The 18,356-nt window shown below is 36.1% G+C and overlaps 2 protein-coding genes across 4 annotated transcripts; one reads left to right on the forward strand and one right to left on the reverse strand.

Annotated features, from left to right (window-relative positions):
- Positions 1-5,609: 5,609 nt before the first annotated feature.
- On the forward strand, positions 5,610-10,597 carry LOC111366065. 2 transcript variants are annotated; one of them, XM_022986714.1, is made up of 5 exons: positions 5,610-5,779; positions 7,862-8,076; positions 8,640-8,876; positions 9,058-9,209; positions 10,127-10,597. In XM_022986714.1, the coding sequence occupies exons 1-5, from the start codon at positions 5,687-5,689 to the stop codon at positions 10,318-10,320; spliced, it is 891 nt and encodes a 296-aa protein (XP_022842482.1). In that variant the 5' UTR covers positions 5,610-5,686; the 3' UTR covers positions 10,321-10,597. The 2 variants fall into 2 exon arrangements, with proteins under 2 accessions (XP_022842482.1, XP_022842481.1); XM_022986713.1 differs by having other exon boundaries at positions 5,611-5,779; positions 8,631-8,876.
- Positions 10,598-10,630: 33 nt separating this feature from the next.
- Positions 10,631-17,702, reverse strand: LOC111366064 (TBC1 domain family member 5 homolog A-like). Of its 2 annotated transcripts, none has more exons than XM_022986710.1 (6): positions 17,243-17,702; positions 16,579-16,744; positions 15,743-15,846; positions 15,300-15,476; positions 12,065-13,890; positions 10,631-10,974 (listed from the first exon to the last, which is right to left on the reverse strand). In XM_022986710.1, the coding sequence occupies exons 1-6, from the start codon at positions 17,388-17,390 to the stop codon at positions 10,828-10,830; spliced, it is 2,568 nt and encodes an 855-aa protein (XP_022842478.1). In that variant the 5' UTR covers positions 17,391-17,702; the 3' UTR covers positions 10,631-10,827. The 2 variants fall into 2 exon arrangements, with proteins under 2 accessions (XP_022842478.1, XP_022842480.1); XM_022986712.1 differs by having other exon boundaries at positions 17,278-17,401.
- Positions 17,703-18,356: the final 654 nt, after the last annotated feature.

The following is an 18,356-nucleotide window of genomic DNA, read 5'->3' on the forward strand; positions in this document are numbered from 1 at the left end:
GCTGGTGGTTTTTTCTGCGTATTGAATCGAAGATATGTAATGATTGATTATAACTATCTGTGTGATTTGAAGTGAAATTAGATAATTAAGTAAATAAGTAATTTTGGGTTTTAAATGTACATTAGCTCTATATTGCAGGGTAAATGTTGAAATTAGTGCGCCAAAAGTTAATTTTAGGAGTTTGTTTATTACTTTTTTTTATTGTATATTAGGCAATTTGAAATATTGGATAAAGAACCATTGGTTCTGATAATTATGGGCATGATTTAGTCTCTCTTGAAGGAAAAATAACATAACTGGGTGTTAAGGTTTTGGCATTGGTTGTTGAGAGTGATGAACAGAGGAGGACAGCGTCTGAATTAAAGGATAAATTTTACATCTGCTTCTTATATCTTTAATTTTGAGGAAAATCTTGGGAGAAATTACTGACAGTCTGTTGTCGATTTTCTTGTTTGAATTGTTAAATTTGATGCTATATGCAAAATATGCTATATATGTAATCCCGTTGGCATATTATGTCTTCAGGGAGTTTGAGAGAAGAAATGACCCATCTTATAATTTTCCATCCATACAATTCATTATCAATTCATTATTCAATTCTGAAAAGGTTGACATTAAATTGAGTCTAGTATGAGCTCCAACTTTTGAAACTCATTTTTCTCTAAACTCATTTTCAATTACACATTCTTTTGACATTATATTGAGCCCTGTATGAGCTCCACTTTTTGAAACTTATTTTCAATTACACATTCTTCAAATAAAATAATTTTTCACGTTAACTTACAAAATTTCCTTACTTTTTAAACACATATTGTTCAAAAAAGCACATTGTAAAAAAAAAAAAAATTTTAAAAATGGGGCTCAAATGGCTAATTAAGTTGTTAACATCGGTAAAACTAACATTGTCAATGGTAACTCAAAAGGGGAATTGAATCTGTGTGACTTGGACTCGGCCTTGAGCACACCACACCTTGTTGGCACTACAGGATCACAACGTGGGTTCGGGGACTATACACCAGGACATGTGAGAATTGGATTACCTATTCCAATAAGCCAGCTGGAAACTAGGTTCTTACTTATGATGATATGATGGAGGAATTTAGTATGATATGTATTCTTTCTATCCCGTGGCGCTGGGTCATTTTCCTATTCTTCTGTGGCATTCTTGAAAACATGATGGTTTCTAATTCTCAAGCTAGCATCCTTTTGGAAATTTCTTCCCTAGATTCGTATCATGTTGATTCCTCCCCCAATAATAACAGTCATCATTGCCTTCGGTTATCAGGGTTTTCATTCAAAGCAACTAATACTTCTTCTTTCGACATTTCCGACCTTTTAGCACTTGGTAGATGTGTGACTCTATAAATCTGTTACCACATAGCAAGAGTACTATGTTTTTAATAAACAGTCGCTACTCCCTGTTATGTGCCACTTTCCTGATTAAAAGATAGGAGAGCACCCTTTCTCCTCAAGTATAATCCACTTGTTCACTTGCGACGGTTTGGGGATATGGTCAGTTCACAAAATGTGATTATCTGCTTCCGTCGTGTTGGTTTTTTATATAGCTTAATTTCCTAGTTTCAGTTTTGGAAATCCTTCAAATTATCAGGCTTTGCAATCCGTAATGGAGTAATTTTTATAATTTGGGGGCAGTTAATAAGGTTAATAAAACCAGAGTAACGTGATATCTGCTTCAGAAAGTTACTGATATTGGTACATAGTTTTTTAGGATCTCAAAACGAATTTTGTTATGTTTATCTACATGCATGTTGACAAGGCGACCTCCAAATTATCGAATCATTATGTACTTCTATCTTATAGCATCATAGAAACCTACTATATAAACTTATTTAGCAACTATGCCCTTGTTTGAGTTCCATTTTTTAGAAAAAATTGTATTTTTCAACAGTATTTTGACATAATTTCAACCACACATTCTTCAATAAAATAATATTACACACAAATCCAGAACTTTTTCTTTTTTTTTTTTAACCTCATATTTTTCAACAATACACTATTCAAAAATTCTTTTTTCCCCTAAAAATGGGGCTCAAACAAGGGTATTTTTAAAGTAAATTTTATAAATAAACTTAAGTTACTCATTATACTTTATAATTGTATTCTTTTAAATACTTATAATATTCACTTCAAATATAAGCTTTTATGCAGTATGTGATACTAAAATTGAACAATTGGATACAGAAAAAAACTGTAACAAAAGCAAGCCACAGTTTTGTAAAATAAATTTTAGCAATTCAAGTTTTATAATGTATAGAATTACTCTATCTGGTGGTGTTCGTACATATTAATTTTATTTATCCATTAATTTACAATAAAGCCATAAATATAGGAAAAAATTAACAGAACTTATATCAACGTTGATGTGACAAAATGTAAGTGAACTGTTTTTTCTTCTTTTCTCATCTTCCAATGATGTCGCATTATATGTTGTCTATAAGATTTTTCTGTCAAAAAATTTTGTACTTATAGCATGATTCATTAATTTATTGCAGGCGCTTAACTCATTCATCCAATTCAAGCGGGGGAAGTGGAAGTAAAATTTCATGGGAATGAGAACTAAGTGGGCATCAAGTCGGGCTCCGACGATGAGCAAGAATGAATTGCATCTCTCTATAAACACTGGCCACTGGGGTAAGCAGTCTGTATTCTGTTACTACTGTATTTTTGGCACAAGCTAGAACACAAAAAAAAATGATTTGATTCGAAGTTTTGTCTATGAACATGGAAATATCTCGTGGAACCGTGACTTTAAATACTGATAAGGTCATTCACAACTATGCCCTATTTCTGTAAAAAGATCTTTATAACCTCTGTTCACAAAAGATTATTAGTAACTTTTTAGGAGGAATAGTGGTGGGTACCATTAAATGTTTGGATGATAATGAGTAATAGATTATGGAGTTAATTGTTTGAATACACACCAAACTTTAGACAGAGTCATGTTTCACTAATTGTACTTTAACTTGCATTAAATTACTCACTGAACTTTATGAAATTGCACTCCGTTACTCATCGAGTAACTTCCATTACTACCCATAGTCTACGTGGATAACGAAATATACATGTGGCCAATTAAATATCTCCAATTCAGAACTCAGATGCCAACTCATTAAATCCCAAAACGCCTCAATTGAAATCGTGAGGATGAAATCCTTATTTCACAAACACAGAGGTGACAGACCTCCATTACTCAACCGCTTCACTTCTGCAAGAACTACTGGAGTTACTGGACCGGCGGCGGCTCTAGGAAGATCACTAGCCGCATCTCCTCCTCCTCCCCCTCTTCTTCCCGAAACAACCACCCAATACACTTAGCGCCTCCTCCACTGCCTCCACGACGATCGTGTCTGGACCATTAGCATCCACTTCTACTACAGCTGTAATCACTAAATCGTTTCCACTGAAGGCATAAATTTAAGGTGGCCGGTTTCAAAACTTATTGTACTGAATCAAGTGGAGGGCAATTCACTGATATGCTCAATGGTCTGAGCCCAACTTGTTCAAAAATGCAGTCAAGAGAAATGGTTGGTGAACAAGATCCGTGTTCAGGTCATAATATGGACCTCGGTTGATGGTAATGGAGGTAGACCATCTTTAACATTCAAGTGGTGACCAAGCAAATTGATCTTGGAATGGGAGTGTGTGCAAGATACACAAAATAAAATTTGGTGATTGAAGAAATGGGATTTTGTGTGAAGTGGCGAAAAGGGAAGAATTACAAATTACAAAACCTCAAAGAAGACAAAAAACTGAAGATATTTATATAAAAAGCGAACCCAAAATTGCATAATTTCAGAACAGTTTTTAAACAAAATTAAGGAACCCTTGAAGTCAAAATTGAAGCAAGAAAACCCCAGAAATTCGAACAGATTTCTGATAGGAAGAAGACAAAAGAAGTGGATGCTAAATTGCTAATGGTGCAGACTTGTGGAGGCGGTGGAGGAGGGAGCTGGGCGTTTTGGGCCGTTTCATCTCACGCTTGCACTTTAGGCGTGTTTGGGAATAAATGAGCTGGCATTGGATTTCTGAATTGGAGAGATTTAATTGGCCACATGTATATTTGGTTATCCACGTAAGCAATGGTTAGTAACGGAAGTTGCTCGGTGAGTAATGGAGTGCAATTTCATAAAGTTCAGTGAGTAATGTAATGCAAATTAAAGTACAGTGAGTAAAACGTGACCTCACTCAAAGTTCGATGTGTATTGAAACAATTAACTCTAGATTATGTGGTTTAATTTTAACTGGACATAACCATATTTTTGAACTTATATAATCGCACAAGGTTTGTTTACTATGGGAATGAAGTAATATTGTCTGTCTGTTGCAAGCCTACTTGCCTAACAGACCCAAGATGTTTTCTTTCATATTTTTCGTTGTTTCTTAAATATGAGTTGGAATTTTTGCAGGGTTGTCACTGTTATTTGTTCATTATTCAACACAGGAACATCCAACGTGGTTCACTACTCGTTCAACACAAAATTTTCTATGTAAATATGTTCCTATAAAATGTACCATGGGTAAATTTAGCATTGCAAGTGGACGATGTTTCCATTTATTTAAAGCGACTAACAATTCTTTTTCTAACCTTATTGTATCAAGCTTGAAATTCATTTATGTTTTTTAAATATCACCCCCCACCCCTTCCTCCATTCTTTTTTTTTTTTTTTTTTTTCCCCCCCCCCATTTTTTTTTTTTTTTTTTTTTTTTTTTGAGAAAATCAAACAAAATAATAATTAGTTTAAATGGCCGCGAACAATTGACGAGACAAAAATTGAAATACTGTCACACCAATAATTTTCAACTAGATAAATAGTAGATAGGAAGCAACATTGTGGATCACATTGTTCGTATATCTATAGACGAAGATGCTAGAACTACAATTTATCTCGTGTAAGAACGTCATAATAGCAGACATAATAGAAGCATTTAGAGCAAAATTAAAATGATGGTACATAGAAAGTTATCTTCAACTTCGATCGATATAAACTTCTTTTGCTCGATCACATTGTCATTAGTTTGTTATTCAACGCAAAAACATCCAATTTGGTTCACCATTCTTGAATCACAATTTCTAATCTAGCACGGCTATTACATGAGAGGAGTCCAGGTACTATTTTATCCTAGAAAAAAGAACATAAGAGAATGAAAATCCTCAAATGAAAAAAAACAAGTTTCCTATAAATTTTATATCCGTGACACGTAATATTGACGCGTATAAAGATCTCAAGAGAAAATAAATGAAAAACAAAGAATTTTATTAATACACACGCATGTACATATTAAATAAAGCATAATTCTATATAATGAGATGAATAGTAATTTTTTTAGAGAATATGTGATTAAAAAAAAAAATTTAATTTACATATAATATTATTTTATTAACTTGATTCTTTTATTAAAGGATGTGATTGATAGGAAGAGGTAAAAAAATAAATTATAATTTAATAAGAAATAATGGAGTCAAGCAAAATAAGTTTTTCATTTACAATTAATTTTAAAAATTCCTAAAAATTGACAATTAATTTTAACTAACATTTCATACCATACATAAATTTAGTTTCTAACAATTTTTAACCACACATTCTATAAATTTTTATACCGCCAAAGCTTTGTCAAACAACCCCAAACCCATTGCATCTCCGGAGCCGAAGACCAACAATCTTCAATGGCGGAATTGCCTGAAACCCAGGCCTCCAGCTCTACTTCTGATCATAATAAATCCTCTGAAGAAGTAGAGTATCAAAATAATCAAACCCAGGTCGGTGCCCCCGTTTCCTTTACTTTTTCGCTATTTTTTTGGGAGAAGAATTGAATTACTATTTAATTTCCAGTTCTTTTTTGCATTTTTACAGTTATAAAATAGAGTGCATCAAATGGATGTATTCTATTGTGTTTAAATGTGTGTGTGTTTGTTTTTTTTTTTTTCATTTCATTTTCTTGTTGGATCGGAGTAAATATTTACTTAAAAGTCGTGATTGTTTATGCTTTAATTTTAATAGTTTAACAATTTTTATTTTTTTCTGGGTTAGTTTTGTCTTCAAATTATAGTATATTTTTGTGGATGTGCGAAGTTTTTTTAGATTGGTCGGTCTTCCACATTAATTACGTACTAAAAATGCATTTAGGTGTTCTGGGTATTTTATGATGGATTCTTTTGTTCATATGGATTTATTGTTGCCGAATTTAAGAAAATAGGGTTCTGTTGGATTTTTGAACTGATAGAATTTTGAAGGTTTTCTAGAATTCTTTCCATGAATAAGGGATTAGACAAAATTGATCTACTTCGATAATGATCTATGATGATTGATGAACATAGAGCGATAGGTTTGTACTATTGAATATATTATTCTATTATTGCTTTGTTTTGTAGAACATTTTCCTTCAGTAGAATAGAGTGGAGGAACAAGTGTTGTGTGGGGTAATTCCCAGAATTCTATCTTCAATTCCTAAGAAGTATATATTTATAATAAAAGACACGTTCTGAATTGTATCATTTTTAAAAAATTTTCATTCTTCTTTATTGATACTTATTCTAGCAGTAAAAGGACATTCAAATTCTGTGAATCGGAATGACTGCACGTGGCGTTCTGTACAAATTCTGTTTCTTTGCTACGTGAAGTTGCATTATTAAGGGGAATTGCCAAAAACGTATGTTCATTAATTTCTCTAAAGATGATATTAAAGATCAACTGTTAATAGAAAATGCCTGTTATTCATTGCCTTGTATTGAGGGATGTGTTCTATAACTTTATCATATCACAGAAGTGACTTTTTGGAATATTTTTGGCTGTTTATTCTAGTTGGTAAACCATATAGCACGATGAAACTATCTATTACTGTGGAATCCTTCTTGTGCATGAAAGGAAATGCTCGTAAAGAATTTGTTTTCCTATCCCATAGTATATTTTACACAGGCTCAAATTTTGAATTTCTGGACGTGAATCATGTCTATATTAGTTCGAAGGATTAAGCACTCATAGTTGGTAACTTGGTATCATCCATTTAACCATAGTTATTAGATTTGGCCCAGCCTCCAACCAGGTGGAGCTGGGTTAGTGGGACATTGATTCAACAGGTTGGAAGCCTAAAAAATATCTATGTAAATAAAAACATCATGAATAAGCAATGTTTATAAATACTCAATTAGGTATTGAGGCATTTTACTTCTTTGAGGTGAGGCGTGCTGTCAGCCTCAAGACAAAGCTACTAAATAATTCAAAATATTATAAATATACAAAATATGTTCGAAACGTATCATGAACCATTTCAAAATCAATATATAAGTTATTTATTAGATATCTTTATAACATAGAAGGAAAAGTGGTTGGTCGAAACAAGTCCGATCAATTAACGTCAAGGTCCCATTTTTGAATCTTGTGCAAAGCAATCTGGATTCATATTGGAGCTGTCAAGAAAAAAAATCTGGTTTATTTAAAAGACCCCCAGTGTTGGACTGTTTTTGGCCGGGTATCCAATTAAGCAATCTTAACTGGTTTCATAGATGGGGCTCATGGGTTACTGGTTTTCAGAGCAAACCAGCCAGTCTGGTTTGGCTTGAATAATGGAAACTACAAATTTAGAAAAATGATCTGAGTAGACAATAGAAGGATAGGTTTCAAAATCTGTTTAGGCTTATTTTGAATTGATGATGGTAACAATCGTGTAAGTGTGACGCCTGTTCTGGCTCTATACGTGGTATTAGCGATACTTGTAGAAGTAACTCATTTGTGGCAACTGGCATGTTGTTGATGAATGCATATAAATTCCTGTAGTGTGAGTCAATGGAACAGTTACCCGATTTTAATTGTTGTGCACTAATTCCTTGCATTTGTTTCTACAGGTACCAGCATTCCATGGCTTACAATCACCTAATGGCGACGTTCAGATGTTCCCATTCATGTACCCTGCACTAGTTCCTCAGTTATATTCTCAGCAGAACGAGGAACAAATGAATCGTGGACCTGGCCTTTATGCTGTTCCTGTTCTACCATTCGCGCAGCCTATTGCTGGATTTCCACCCAATACTCTTATTCCATTTACCTACAATGTACCTGTGTAAGTATTGCTGCACTGACTTTACTTTAGAAGCTAACCATTTTATCTGTTATTATAGATAGATATGAAATTATCTTCTATAATTCATTTGGGAGCATTAGGAGGACAAAGAATCCTCGCCAGTACTTATTATCCCACTTTTGTAACGAAGGTTAACAGTTGCAAATTTTACTGTTCTCCTTATCTTGTGTATAACATTCATAGATTATATATATGAGATAAAGTGTATGATTTTCATTGTAACCGAATAAGCATTGATCATAAAGCACGCTTGAGATTGGCAATACTTCTTTTTTTGTCCATTAAGTCATATTTTCATGTGGTGTGTGCAGTGACCTTAAGTCTCATGGACTTAATTCACACATTTCCCGTGATCTAATTAAAGCATGTCAGAAGATATCATATTGTTTCATGTTGATTGCCGGCTGCATTCGTTAGCTTTCCTCTGCTTAACTAAACTGAAGACTAAGTGTAAAAAGAGCTTCAGTTTTTTTTTTTTTTTCTTTTTTTTTTCCCAACATCTAATTTAGACTCCGGGTGCACGTTATAATCAGTGAACGCAGTTCTCCAGAGACTGGAGCAGCGGGAGATGTGCAAGGACAAGTAGGTGAGCAACCACAGAACCAGCCACAACAGCAGCCTGGACCCCAGAGACAAGTTATCGTGCGAAGATTTCAAATTGTATTTCATCTTGATATACCGCTTATCTTAAAGCTGGCTGCAGTGATTTTCTTGTTTAGCCAAGATGGATCCAGACAAAGGCTTACTCTCCTTGTGTTTTTTGCTTCACTTGTTTATTTGTAAGAACTAAATCATAATTTCTTATCTTCTGTTATCCCATTCTCCCCTACTCCCGCCAAGCGCCCAGTATAAGTTCTTTGAGGATGCCCCGTTCCTCTTTATCGATTTTTTTTATTTTTAATTTTTATTATTTTTATTTTTAATCACACGGATTAAGTTTTTTGTTGTTGGGTAATGCAGTTATCAAACTGGAGTTCTTGCACCGTTTGTACGTTGGCTTTCACAAGGAATGCAGAGGGCAGCTGCACCCCCCGAACCACGCAGGCGAGCTGTCAGGGCAGAGAATGTTCCTGCTGCTGAAAGGGAAGCAAATGAAAATGCTGCTGCCGCAGGTACATCCGTCGCTGATATAATAACTTGAAGAAACTTCGCTTGATTGTTAATGACCTCGATAATGCATAAGAATCATACAAGTTACAAAGAAATACATGTGGAACCCCTCTACTTTTGTTGGTTTGTTTGATTGTTCAATTCTCATTGGACCAACATTAGCAGTTTTTATCCATCATATTTTATGGGGTACCAAATCTCAGATATTTAGAGCCGTTTGGATAAATCTATAAATTGTTTATAAATTGTCAAACTTCATTTTCAACCACACATGTCAATGGATCTACAAGTACTATCCACTTATCCACCATTCATTCTATCTATTTTTAAATTAAGCTGCCCGAATGGAGGCCTAAATGAATGCACTTTTCAAAAAATTTAGATGGAAATTTTTTTCCATATTAAATTAGGATTTAGTAAGCAATCACAGCCAACAGTTTCCTCATAACTCATAAGCTGGGATTAACTTCACCGTTTTAACCTGTAGGTTGTTTGCACTAGTTTCTTGTGTTTCTTGCATGTCATTTGTATTACGCAATTGAATCATGGGAGTGTTCTTTTTGTGTGTGATATTTCTAATTCAACACTTCTTTTTGCCTTGTCCATCACCCTTACCTAATAGAAATGGAAGATTGAATTGGAATGGAACTTTCATCTTCCGCTAGCTGGTTATTCTCTATCTTCATTTAGTTCTGGAATATTTCCAATCAGTAGGAGACTATTTTCGCTGGAAGTAGACAATAAATGGCTAAAAACACTTTCATAGACGACACACTTGCAAAACATGTGCCTGTTTTCACCTCTCTCTCCTGCTCTATTTTTCTCTAAATATTTCCATAACTTCATTTCGGTATCTTTCAAAATCTCTGTGATTCAAACGGTATAAGTTTTTTAACGGTGTTGATCTTTGACATGTTAGGAGGGCAACCTGAAGGTCAGAATGAGAATCCGCAAGCTAATGATGGGAATAGGGCATTTGAGAATGAGCATGAAGTGGAACCTGCTGAAGGTAATGTTGGGAATCGCCGCTGGTGGGGAATCGTGAAGGAGATCCAAATGATCGTCTTTGGGTTCATCACTTCACTTCTCCCAGGCTTTCACAACATAGATTAGACTGTTAATAGATATTAGACTTGATGATCCGTGGGATCAACCTGGGATTAGAGAAAGAGGCGTAGTTATAGAAGTTCGTAGAAGTTCTCATGGTTATGATTCTACCATTCCCTCTGTTGCTATGAATCAATTAACATGGTTCTGGTCTTTATGCAATTTGGGTTTTGAGGCTCGTGTTAGTAATATGTTGCTACAGAGATGCCATTCGATAATGGGGAATTTCTGTTTTTAGGATTCTCTGTGAACATGTTCGATTGCAAATGCATTTCCTTATTTATTTCAAACTTTTTTGAAGCAAATTCAGCAGACATGATCTGATAATTGCTTTCTTATTAATAAGAGCAAACCATTCATCACAATCTGTATATACAAGTCTGTCTATGATACAAATCAAATTTTAAGGAAGAAAAATGTATATACACACAAAACTGCAGAACCATTTTTCCTGCCATTCAAGGAAAGAAATAATAACAATATATGCACACATCTGATATTAAAACGTCGATTTCACATCTCAGACAAAAGATTGCTAATTTTTCGAAGCTCTTCAAGGGCTGCCATGGCTGTAATATGTCCTTCGCCAACAATTGCATTTTTACAGTTCTCCAGCGATCCCATTTGATCCGGATCCTGTTGGAAAACTGACTCTATAACCTGCAATGCAAATGATAGCTAATGCTCAAGATATGCTCAATAGGCAGCATCAACCTACAGGGAAAAATGAATTGATTGTGCCAAACTTGGAAAGAAATATATCAAGGACGTTCAAGATCCATACTACGGGAAATGAAGGATTGAGTTTGATCCTTTAGTTTAGTTGTAAGGCTAGCAACAAATAACGACTATAACATTCCAGATTGGTGATTGGATACAGCATCAAAGATTTTTTAGATGGAACATATCGACGATGGGGAAATAACAACAATAATATACTTAAATTTAAGGTTCTATTCCAACAAAGAACAGAAAGGACAATTTACAGAATCTAGACCTAGTCACTGTACAACTTTTTTCTGAAGAATTGTGACCTTTTATCATCAGACCACTTTGAATATTCTATCGACAAATTTATAAAGAAAACAAAACCTTGCTATCATGAAGCCAAATAGGTTATCTTAGTTTGATGAGACACATAAGACAACTTTATCTGCGAAAGCTTAGGTTATGCATAATAACCCAGAGAATCCTATTATACCTCTTCTATATAACTTCTAGTATATTTTTTCTGAAGAATTGTGACCTTTTATCATCAGACCACTTTGAATATTCTATCGACAAATTTATAAAGAAAACAAAACCTTGCTATCATGAAGCCAAATAGGTTATCTTAGTTTGATGAGACACATCAGACAACTTTATCTGCGAAAGCTTAGGTTATGCATAATAACCCAGAGAATCCTATTATACCTCTTCTATATAACTTCTAGTATACTTCACCAATTTATAGTGCTTTTATGACAAAATTTCCAACAACTTGTTTTTATCAAGCTTTTGCACATTGATTTTCAAAGAATCATCTTTATTAGGATCCCATGGCATGTTCGAGTGGAAGTTGGGACATCATCGCCTGACGCATTTTTATTTAAGATTAAAAGGTAAGTTTTTATTGGATGAAGTTGGAAATAAACACTTATTTAGACAGTAAGAAAACCTTTTTTATTTAAAGGTAGAAGAAATTAAGTAATGCACACATATATGGAAACAAAAAGTTAGTTGATGTAGAAGTTTTAAACCTTACAAGTACCTGGATGTTCTCAAGCATGGATTGCCCAAGATCACTCAAGCTAAATATCAAATTCTGGTCAATAATCTCCGCCTTGCTTATCCCAGAAGTGCTATTACATCCATTAACCATAGAAGAGCCAGCTACATTGTTACGATCACTTCCACTGTCACAAGCTTTTGCATCTTCAGATACAGCAGCTCTATCAGATGTTCCCTCATTAATGTTGCGCCCAAACTTCCAAAACAATTGAAACTTATCAGAGAGAAGTTTTCGCTCCTTAATGCCTGCAGCTTGTTTTATGACAGAATGGTAGTTCTGCGTAGAGTTTAAAGTGTCGTCATCTTCGTCCAACTCTGAGACCGGAAGAGGTGAAGATTCTGGATTAGCCTGCAATGGCTCAAAATTAACAGAATCGGTATCATTTTCCTCAGCAGAAAAGTTTGATGCAACACTACTTCTTCCCGACATGTTCACATAATCATTAGTCCCTCTAACCGGGGTTGATAAATCTGAGATGTTGGATGAGTTCTCTTCATTCCCTGGACATCCACTCGAGCATCTTGTCTCAGATGTACTGAAGTTAGTATCCTTAACATCTTGTTCTTCGACCTCAGCTGGAATCTTGTGGCCAAAATCTACATCACCCCCAATATTTTTCCTACCTTCATCTGTCTCATTCTTCTTTCTGAAAGTGGCCTTAGATCGGAATGGATCGCATTTGGTTCTAGACAGGCGTAATCTTACCCTCTCTGACCAACCTTTTTTGCGGTTAGGAACTTGTTTTTCTGCAGAGGCAGAAGAGCCTTGCTTTCTTTCTTCTTCCATGTGAAGAACTCTCCACCTCTCTTCCCAGTAGCTCTCATGTGCCATATTCAGTGTAGTTCTTGGAGAAGTTAAATCTAAAGAAGGAATATGAGCCTTAGTAAATCCTGCGTTACGTCTTCCATGCAACCGGGGAAGAATCAGGAGTGGCGTTGAGTTGATCGCTTCTACCGCTAGAGCCTGCAATGATTTCGCCTTAGCCAGCAGTTTGAGAAGATCTACATCGACTGGAAAATTCAACAGCCTTTGAAGACAGGAAGTAGCATTCTCGGTGGCAAGCAGCGAAGATCTCAATTGAAGTATCATTGAAACTGCAAAAGCGGCAATGAGTGCTCCCCTGGGCGAATTGAGGACTCCAACGTTGGACTCAGCATCATTAGTACCAGGTTTATTGAATTTCGTATTTTCATATGCAAAAATTTCATCCCAGATTACCAGGAGGTCTTCAAGTGCAAATTCACGCCCGAATAGAACCCGTAGCCAGCGAAGAGCGAAATACTGGGGCTCAACTCCAAGTTCAACAAGGTGACTATGAAGAGATGAATCAATTATGGAAAGAAGATGATATAGTGCGGCAGAAGATTCAATTATAGGGGGGAACATAGTATGAGAACCCCCAAAAGGAGATGGAGAGAAAAATTCTGCCATGGCAACAGCACCACCAGTCCCATTCATTAAAGCATCAAACATACAATGCGCGTCATGTTCCAAAAATTTCTCGGATAAGACAACACCAAGTTCGCCTTCAGTCCCATAGGCATCACTTAGCAAAACAATGGTTTGTATCTTCGGTTCAAGTTCACCAAGACTGTTAATTTTCACAGGACTTTCGGATCCATTACAATCTTCCATGTACTCGGGTAATTTCTTAAAATCAAACTTATGCGTCCAATCATTTTCATGAAATGAGAAGCCATCAATTATGTCCGTGAAGTGGTCCTCATAAACTTTTCTCACTTCAGAAAGAAGCTCCAAATCAATATGAAGAACATAGAGCAGAGGTGCCAAGAGTTCGTGCATCCCTATGAATGACAGCATATAAAAATTCTGTAAGTCCAGAAAATTGAGAAAACTTATCATTTTTGAAACTTTTGACAAGGGTATCCTGCATGTGTGCTGTTAAGCATTGATCATTAACAGACGAAAGAATTTATGGAATGATGCAATGAACTTGGTTGTGATGACCATTAGAAAAAATAAATTAAAAGTTCTTGTACTGGTACCAGGATTTAACTTAAGTATCTCAGTATGCAGATGTCTTGAGTTCAAATCTTGGAAGATGGAATATAAAACCGTGAGAAGGTAAGAGAGCAAACACGCATCCAAAGCAGACTGTACGTATGTTTCAAAGGCTTGGACATAGAGGCCTGAGTCGTTACAATTGGTACCAAGATTCAATTTAAGTCTCTTATTAGGTAGAAGTTTTGAGTTCGAATCCTGGGAAATGCGATAAAAAGCCGTGAGAGGATAAATGGACAGACGTCCACTTAAAGCGGACAGTACGTATGTTCTAACGACTTGTGAATAGAGGCTCAGGTCGTGCGTGTTGTTTGTAACGACCTTGGCCTCTTATGCCCAAATCGTTAGAATATACGTACTGTAAGCTTTGGGTGGATATCTATCCACTTACCTCTTTAGGGCATTCTATCACGTCCCCCAAGATTCGAACTCAAGACCTCTGCCTAATGAGAGATTTAAGTTGAATCCCAATACCAACTAAAGCATCACAGTAGGGATAATACAAACCTGCCATGTCCTCTTGGGTAAACATGATATGCTCTATTGGCATTGCCTTCTAGGAATGGTTACCTAGGTAGCTGGCCATGACCTCTCTAGCATAGTTTCTTTGTGCATTGCAAGAATCGCCTCCTACATGTGACCCCCTAATAATCGTGTTGATCTCTCGAATACGTGCATTCTCCATGGTGGCGAGGGAACTCTCTGCCTCTACCCACCCCTATGCCTTTCTCTATCCTCATTCCTCCCATGACAAGGCGAGTGTTCCTTTGTGAGTTGCCTCGACTCACAACCAATTGGTACTAGGAATCAACTTATGTCTCTCATTAAGTAAGAATTTTGAGTTTGAATTCTGGAAAACGTGATAGAAAGTCGTGAGCGGTAAGTGAGAAGAAGCCCACCCAAAGCAGACAGACGTTATCTTCTAATGGCTTAGACATGGAGACCCAGGTCGTCACAGTCTTTTTGAAATTCAATTTGTGAAGCGATACATAATACGTTCTAAACACAAAAGATATATATGTTTGCATCACGTTGATGCATTGCTTAATATATAATTCCTTAAGCCTAAATGGAGTTCACGGCAACAATATAATAGGAATACAAAGACATGAAAATGGGCAAAGTTGTTAATTGATGAAAACAGAAGCAGCAGACAGTGAACATGAAACTGAAAGAAAACAATTCAACCTACCTTGTCTGTAACCATAAACTGGATGCCTAAGGCACCAAAGTAACAAAATTCGTCTTAACATGCCTTGGCATCCAGGTGTCTGGAAATAGCTACCATGTTCAGGATATAAACGTGTCAAATCCTGGTCTACCATTCTCTCCAGTTCAGCATTCCGGAAGAAGCGACCCCACATACTATCTGCATAACGATGAACAATAATGTGGATAACTTAGAATTAAACTTTCCACATGAGTTTCTAGACTTAATAATAATCACTTGTAAGATATTAAATAAGATTGGAAAACTGACACAGTCAAAGAAATCAAACGAACAGTCTCAGTCAAGAAAACTTAAAGAGTAATGCCAATAAAAAATGAAAGAGCTTTATGAGATTTTCATGAAGCCAAAAGTGAATGAAAGAAGTCTAGGTGATGAACACTGCCCGGATATTGTTGAAATCCTACCTGGATTTTGTGACAGTGGATTGTCCATGACAACATCAGGAGAACAACTTCCATTCTTCAGAACTTGAGGATCAATTAGAAGCTGCCTCCTCAAAGCAGCATACCTACAGAAATTCATAAATAAATATAGAAAGAGAAAAAGACTTCCATGTGAAATTGCAAAAAATATAGCATATGTAATAACCACTAATGAAATGCTCAAAGGACATGGTAAAAATTTAAGCGTTTGTTAAATTTTTTTCCCTTTGAATCCAATGCTATATTTGCTAGATTCTGTCCCATTATCATTAAAAACGTAAAGGGAGATGATCTAACAAATGACCGATATGATATGCTACTACATGATCAACTCCATTGAAACTAAACTATCCCACCACAATTAAACACTGCAACAGAAAACATTCAAATAGCAGAAGTCTGATATTTAATAAATATGAACTTTATGGCATGTTTGGTAGAGAGGATTAGGTAGTACAGTACTATGAAAAAAAGAAGTTAAAATATTGTTCATTTTCCAGTCACTTCCTGTCCAGTGCACCAAACATGCACTTATTGATTTCAGCACGTGTACACAAATGTCGAAAAGTTCCAACTAATGTGTTTCCGCGTTACAAACAATTGAAATGCCAAAACACTAGATGAACTCCGATAACTACTCTCACTTACACCAAAAAGGCAGGAAAACTACCTCAGCTGATCCTCAGATTATAAAATAATTCTATAAATACGAGTGCATATGCAGACATTAAACCAGTATATTGTATTAGAACTCTCAATAGAGAAACTAATCACACAAGTAAATTTAAGAAGTAAATTGAACTTAACCATACGTATACCTCCTACGAGAATTGGCAGCGACCAGGCGAAGATCATCAATGGATGAAGAAGGAGAAGATGGTAAAATTCCCAAATCTATGCGCCATTGGACCCCTCTAAGATATCCAAAACGGCGTGGACCTTCAGAACAAGACGCCGTTTCAGGCATTGTAGCCTCCATAGGAACTGGTGAAATTGACATTGAAATTTTCAGAAGTCTACGAGACAAAAACACGTATATGAAGATTAGATTTTTCGCAGACCCTTTTGCCTAAAAGTTAGAAAAACGCGATTTCCTAATTCGAAGGATGATGATTTATTGGTGAATTGTGGAATTCTCAACAGGCCAAGTTAATCAAAACCCATCGAGATCATCTCTATACGGAAAACCCTTTTTCCAGATAATTAAAAAAGAAAAAAATGAGGTCTTTTTAGCTAAAGAATCGAAATTTTATTGGCTGAATACAGGCAATTGAGAAATAATCAAAAGTTAAAACGACGGCAACCGAATTCCAGGAATATATATATCAAGCACGCTATTGAGCCAGGCTTAAAGCCAGGCTCAAAAACAGGCCGACGTGGCAGTTAAGGTGGGTGGGGGGGGGGGGTATGCCTTTTAAAATTCAAAACAGCACACGAACATCTCTCTCCAGAAGGAAAGAAATTTCCCAAATCGAACCCTACCTCCCCAAAACAACACACAGTCAGTTACAACACACCTCGCCGATCGTCGTCGCACGACCAACGGTCCCCGGTCGTCGTGAAAAGAAGGGGGCAACACTAAAAAGTTCCCCGTATCCCTCAATTGAAAAAATTGGAATTTTGAAATCATCCCAGGCTTTCCACCCACAGTATTCGGTCGCGTCACTCGTTGTTGCTAAACTCGCACGACCCACAGCATTTGGTCGTCGTCAAACATTCGGACACCGCATGGAAGTTGCACGCCACCGCACGCCAGTTGCATCTGGACGGGTCTCGAGACAGATGCTAAAGAGCTTGTTGATTGTTATAGAAAAAAGGAAAATCTAAAAACTGAAGAAGAAATTTCTGAAGTTTTGGGACCTCTACCAATTGAATGATGTGTTACTCAGGAAGCATTTCCTCTGCTGGTATACATGTAAAACAAATGACTGATCCCCTGACTCATGTAAATTTTCATTTAGTGGTGTATGAAAGACGTTTCCAAATTTCTTGATTTTCCACCATTTCAATTAACACCCCCCCCCCCCCCCCCCCACCCACCACTATTTGACCCCCCCCCCCCCCCCCACAATTTAGTGATGATAACTAATATGTGTTCCTCTAGTGGTCACATCAGTTAAATTTATTAATGAATTACTTCTGAAAAATTGAACTATGGGAGAAAAAATATGGCAATTAATGTTGCTGCTTATATTTTGTTTCTTTCATGGATCTAAATATTTGAATTGCTTATCACATTATGTTCTTTTCTTTTCCATTTGAAAAGATTATGAAATGGAACAACTGAAATCCATTGTATTTGGTGGATTTACTATCAGTTCATGATTGGCAGTAATTGAAATTGGCTGTATTGGTCTGCGTTGGTACAATGCCTGGAAGGAATCGTGGGTCGTTAAAGAAGAGAAAAGAGGCGAATCTAGTCGTAGCTCAACCCTCCTTAACAATGCGATGAACGGCCCAGAGGAAGAAATCTTACGCATGTTCGATTCTAGAGTTTGGATCAGTGACAAAGAAGAGCTCCAAATATGGGTGAATGTGAGCGTCCGAGTGGGAAAATAACCTGTAGAAGTCACAATGCAAAACGGGAAACGTCTCA

Source organism: Olea europaea, chromosome 17 (genome assembly GCF_002742605.1).
Source record: "Olea europaea var. sylvestris chromosome 17, O_europaea_v1, whole genome shotgun sequence".
NCBI lineage: Eukaryota > Viridiplantae > Streptophyta > Magnoliopsida > Lamiales > Oleaceae > Olea > Olea europaea.

Coding starts and splice junctions, on each gene's coding strand:
- LOC111366065 (XM_022986713.1), top strand. CDS start 5,687: ATGGCGGAATTGCCTGAAACCCAGGCCTCCAGCTCTACTTCTGATCAT. Junction 5,780..7,861: donor ATCAAAATAATCAAACCCAG/GTCGGTGCCCCC, acceptor TTGTTTCTACAG/GTACCAGCATTCCATGGCTT. Junction 9,210..10,126: donor TGAAAATGCTGCTGCCGCAG/GTACATCCGTCG, acceptor TTGACATGTTAG/GAGGGCAACCTGAAGGTCAG.
- LOC111366064 (XM_022986710.1), bottom strand. CDS start 17,390: ATGATTTCAAAATTCCAATTTTTTCAATTGAGGGATACGGGGAACTTT. Junction 16,745..17,242: donor CTGTGTGTTGTTTTGGGGAG/GTAGGGTTCGAT, acceptor CAATTTCACCAG/TTCCTATGGAGGCTACAATG. Junction 15,847..16,578: donor GCTGCCAATTCTCGTAGGAG/GTATACGTATGG, acceptor GAATTTCTGTAG/GTATGCTGCTTTGAGGAGGC.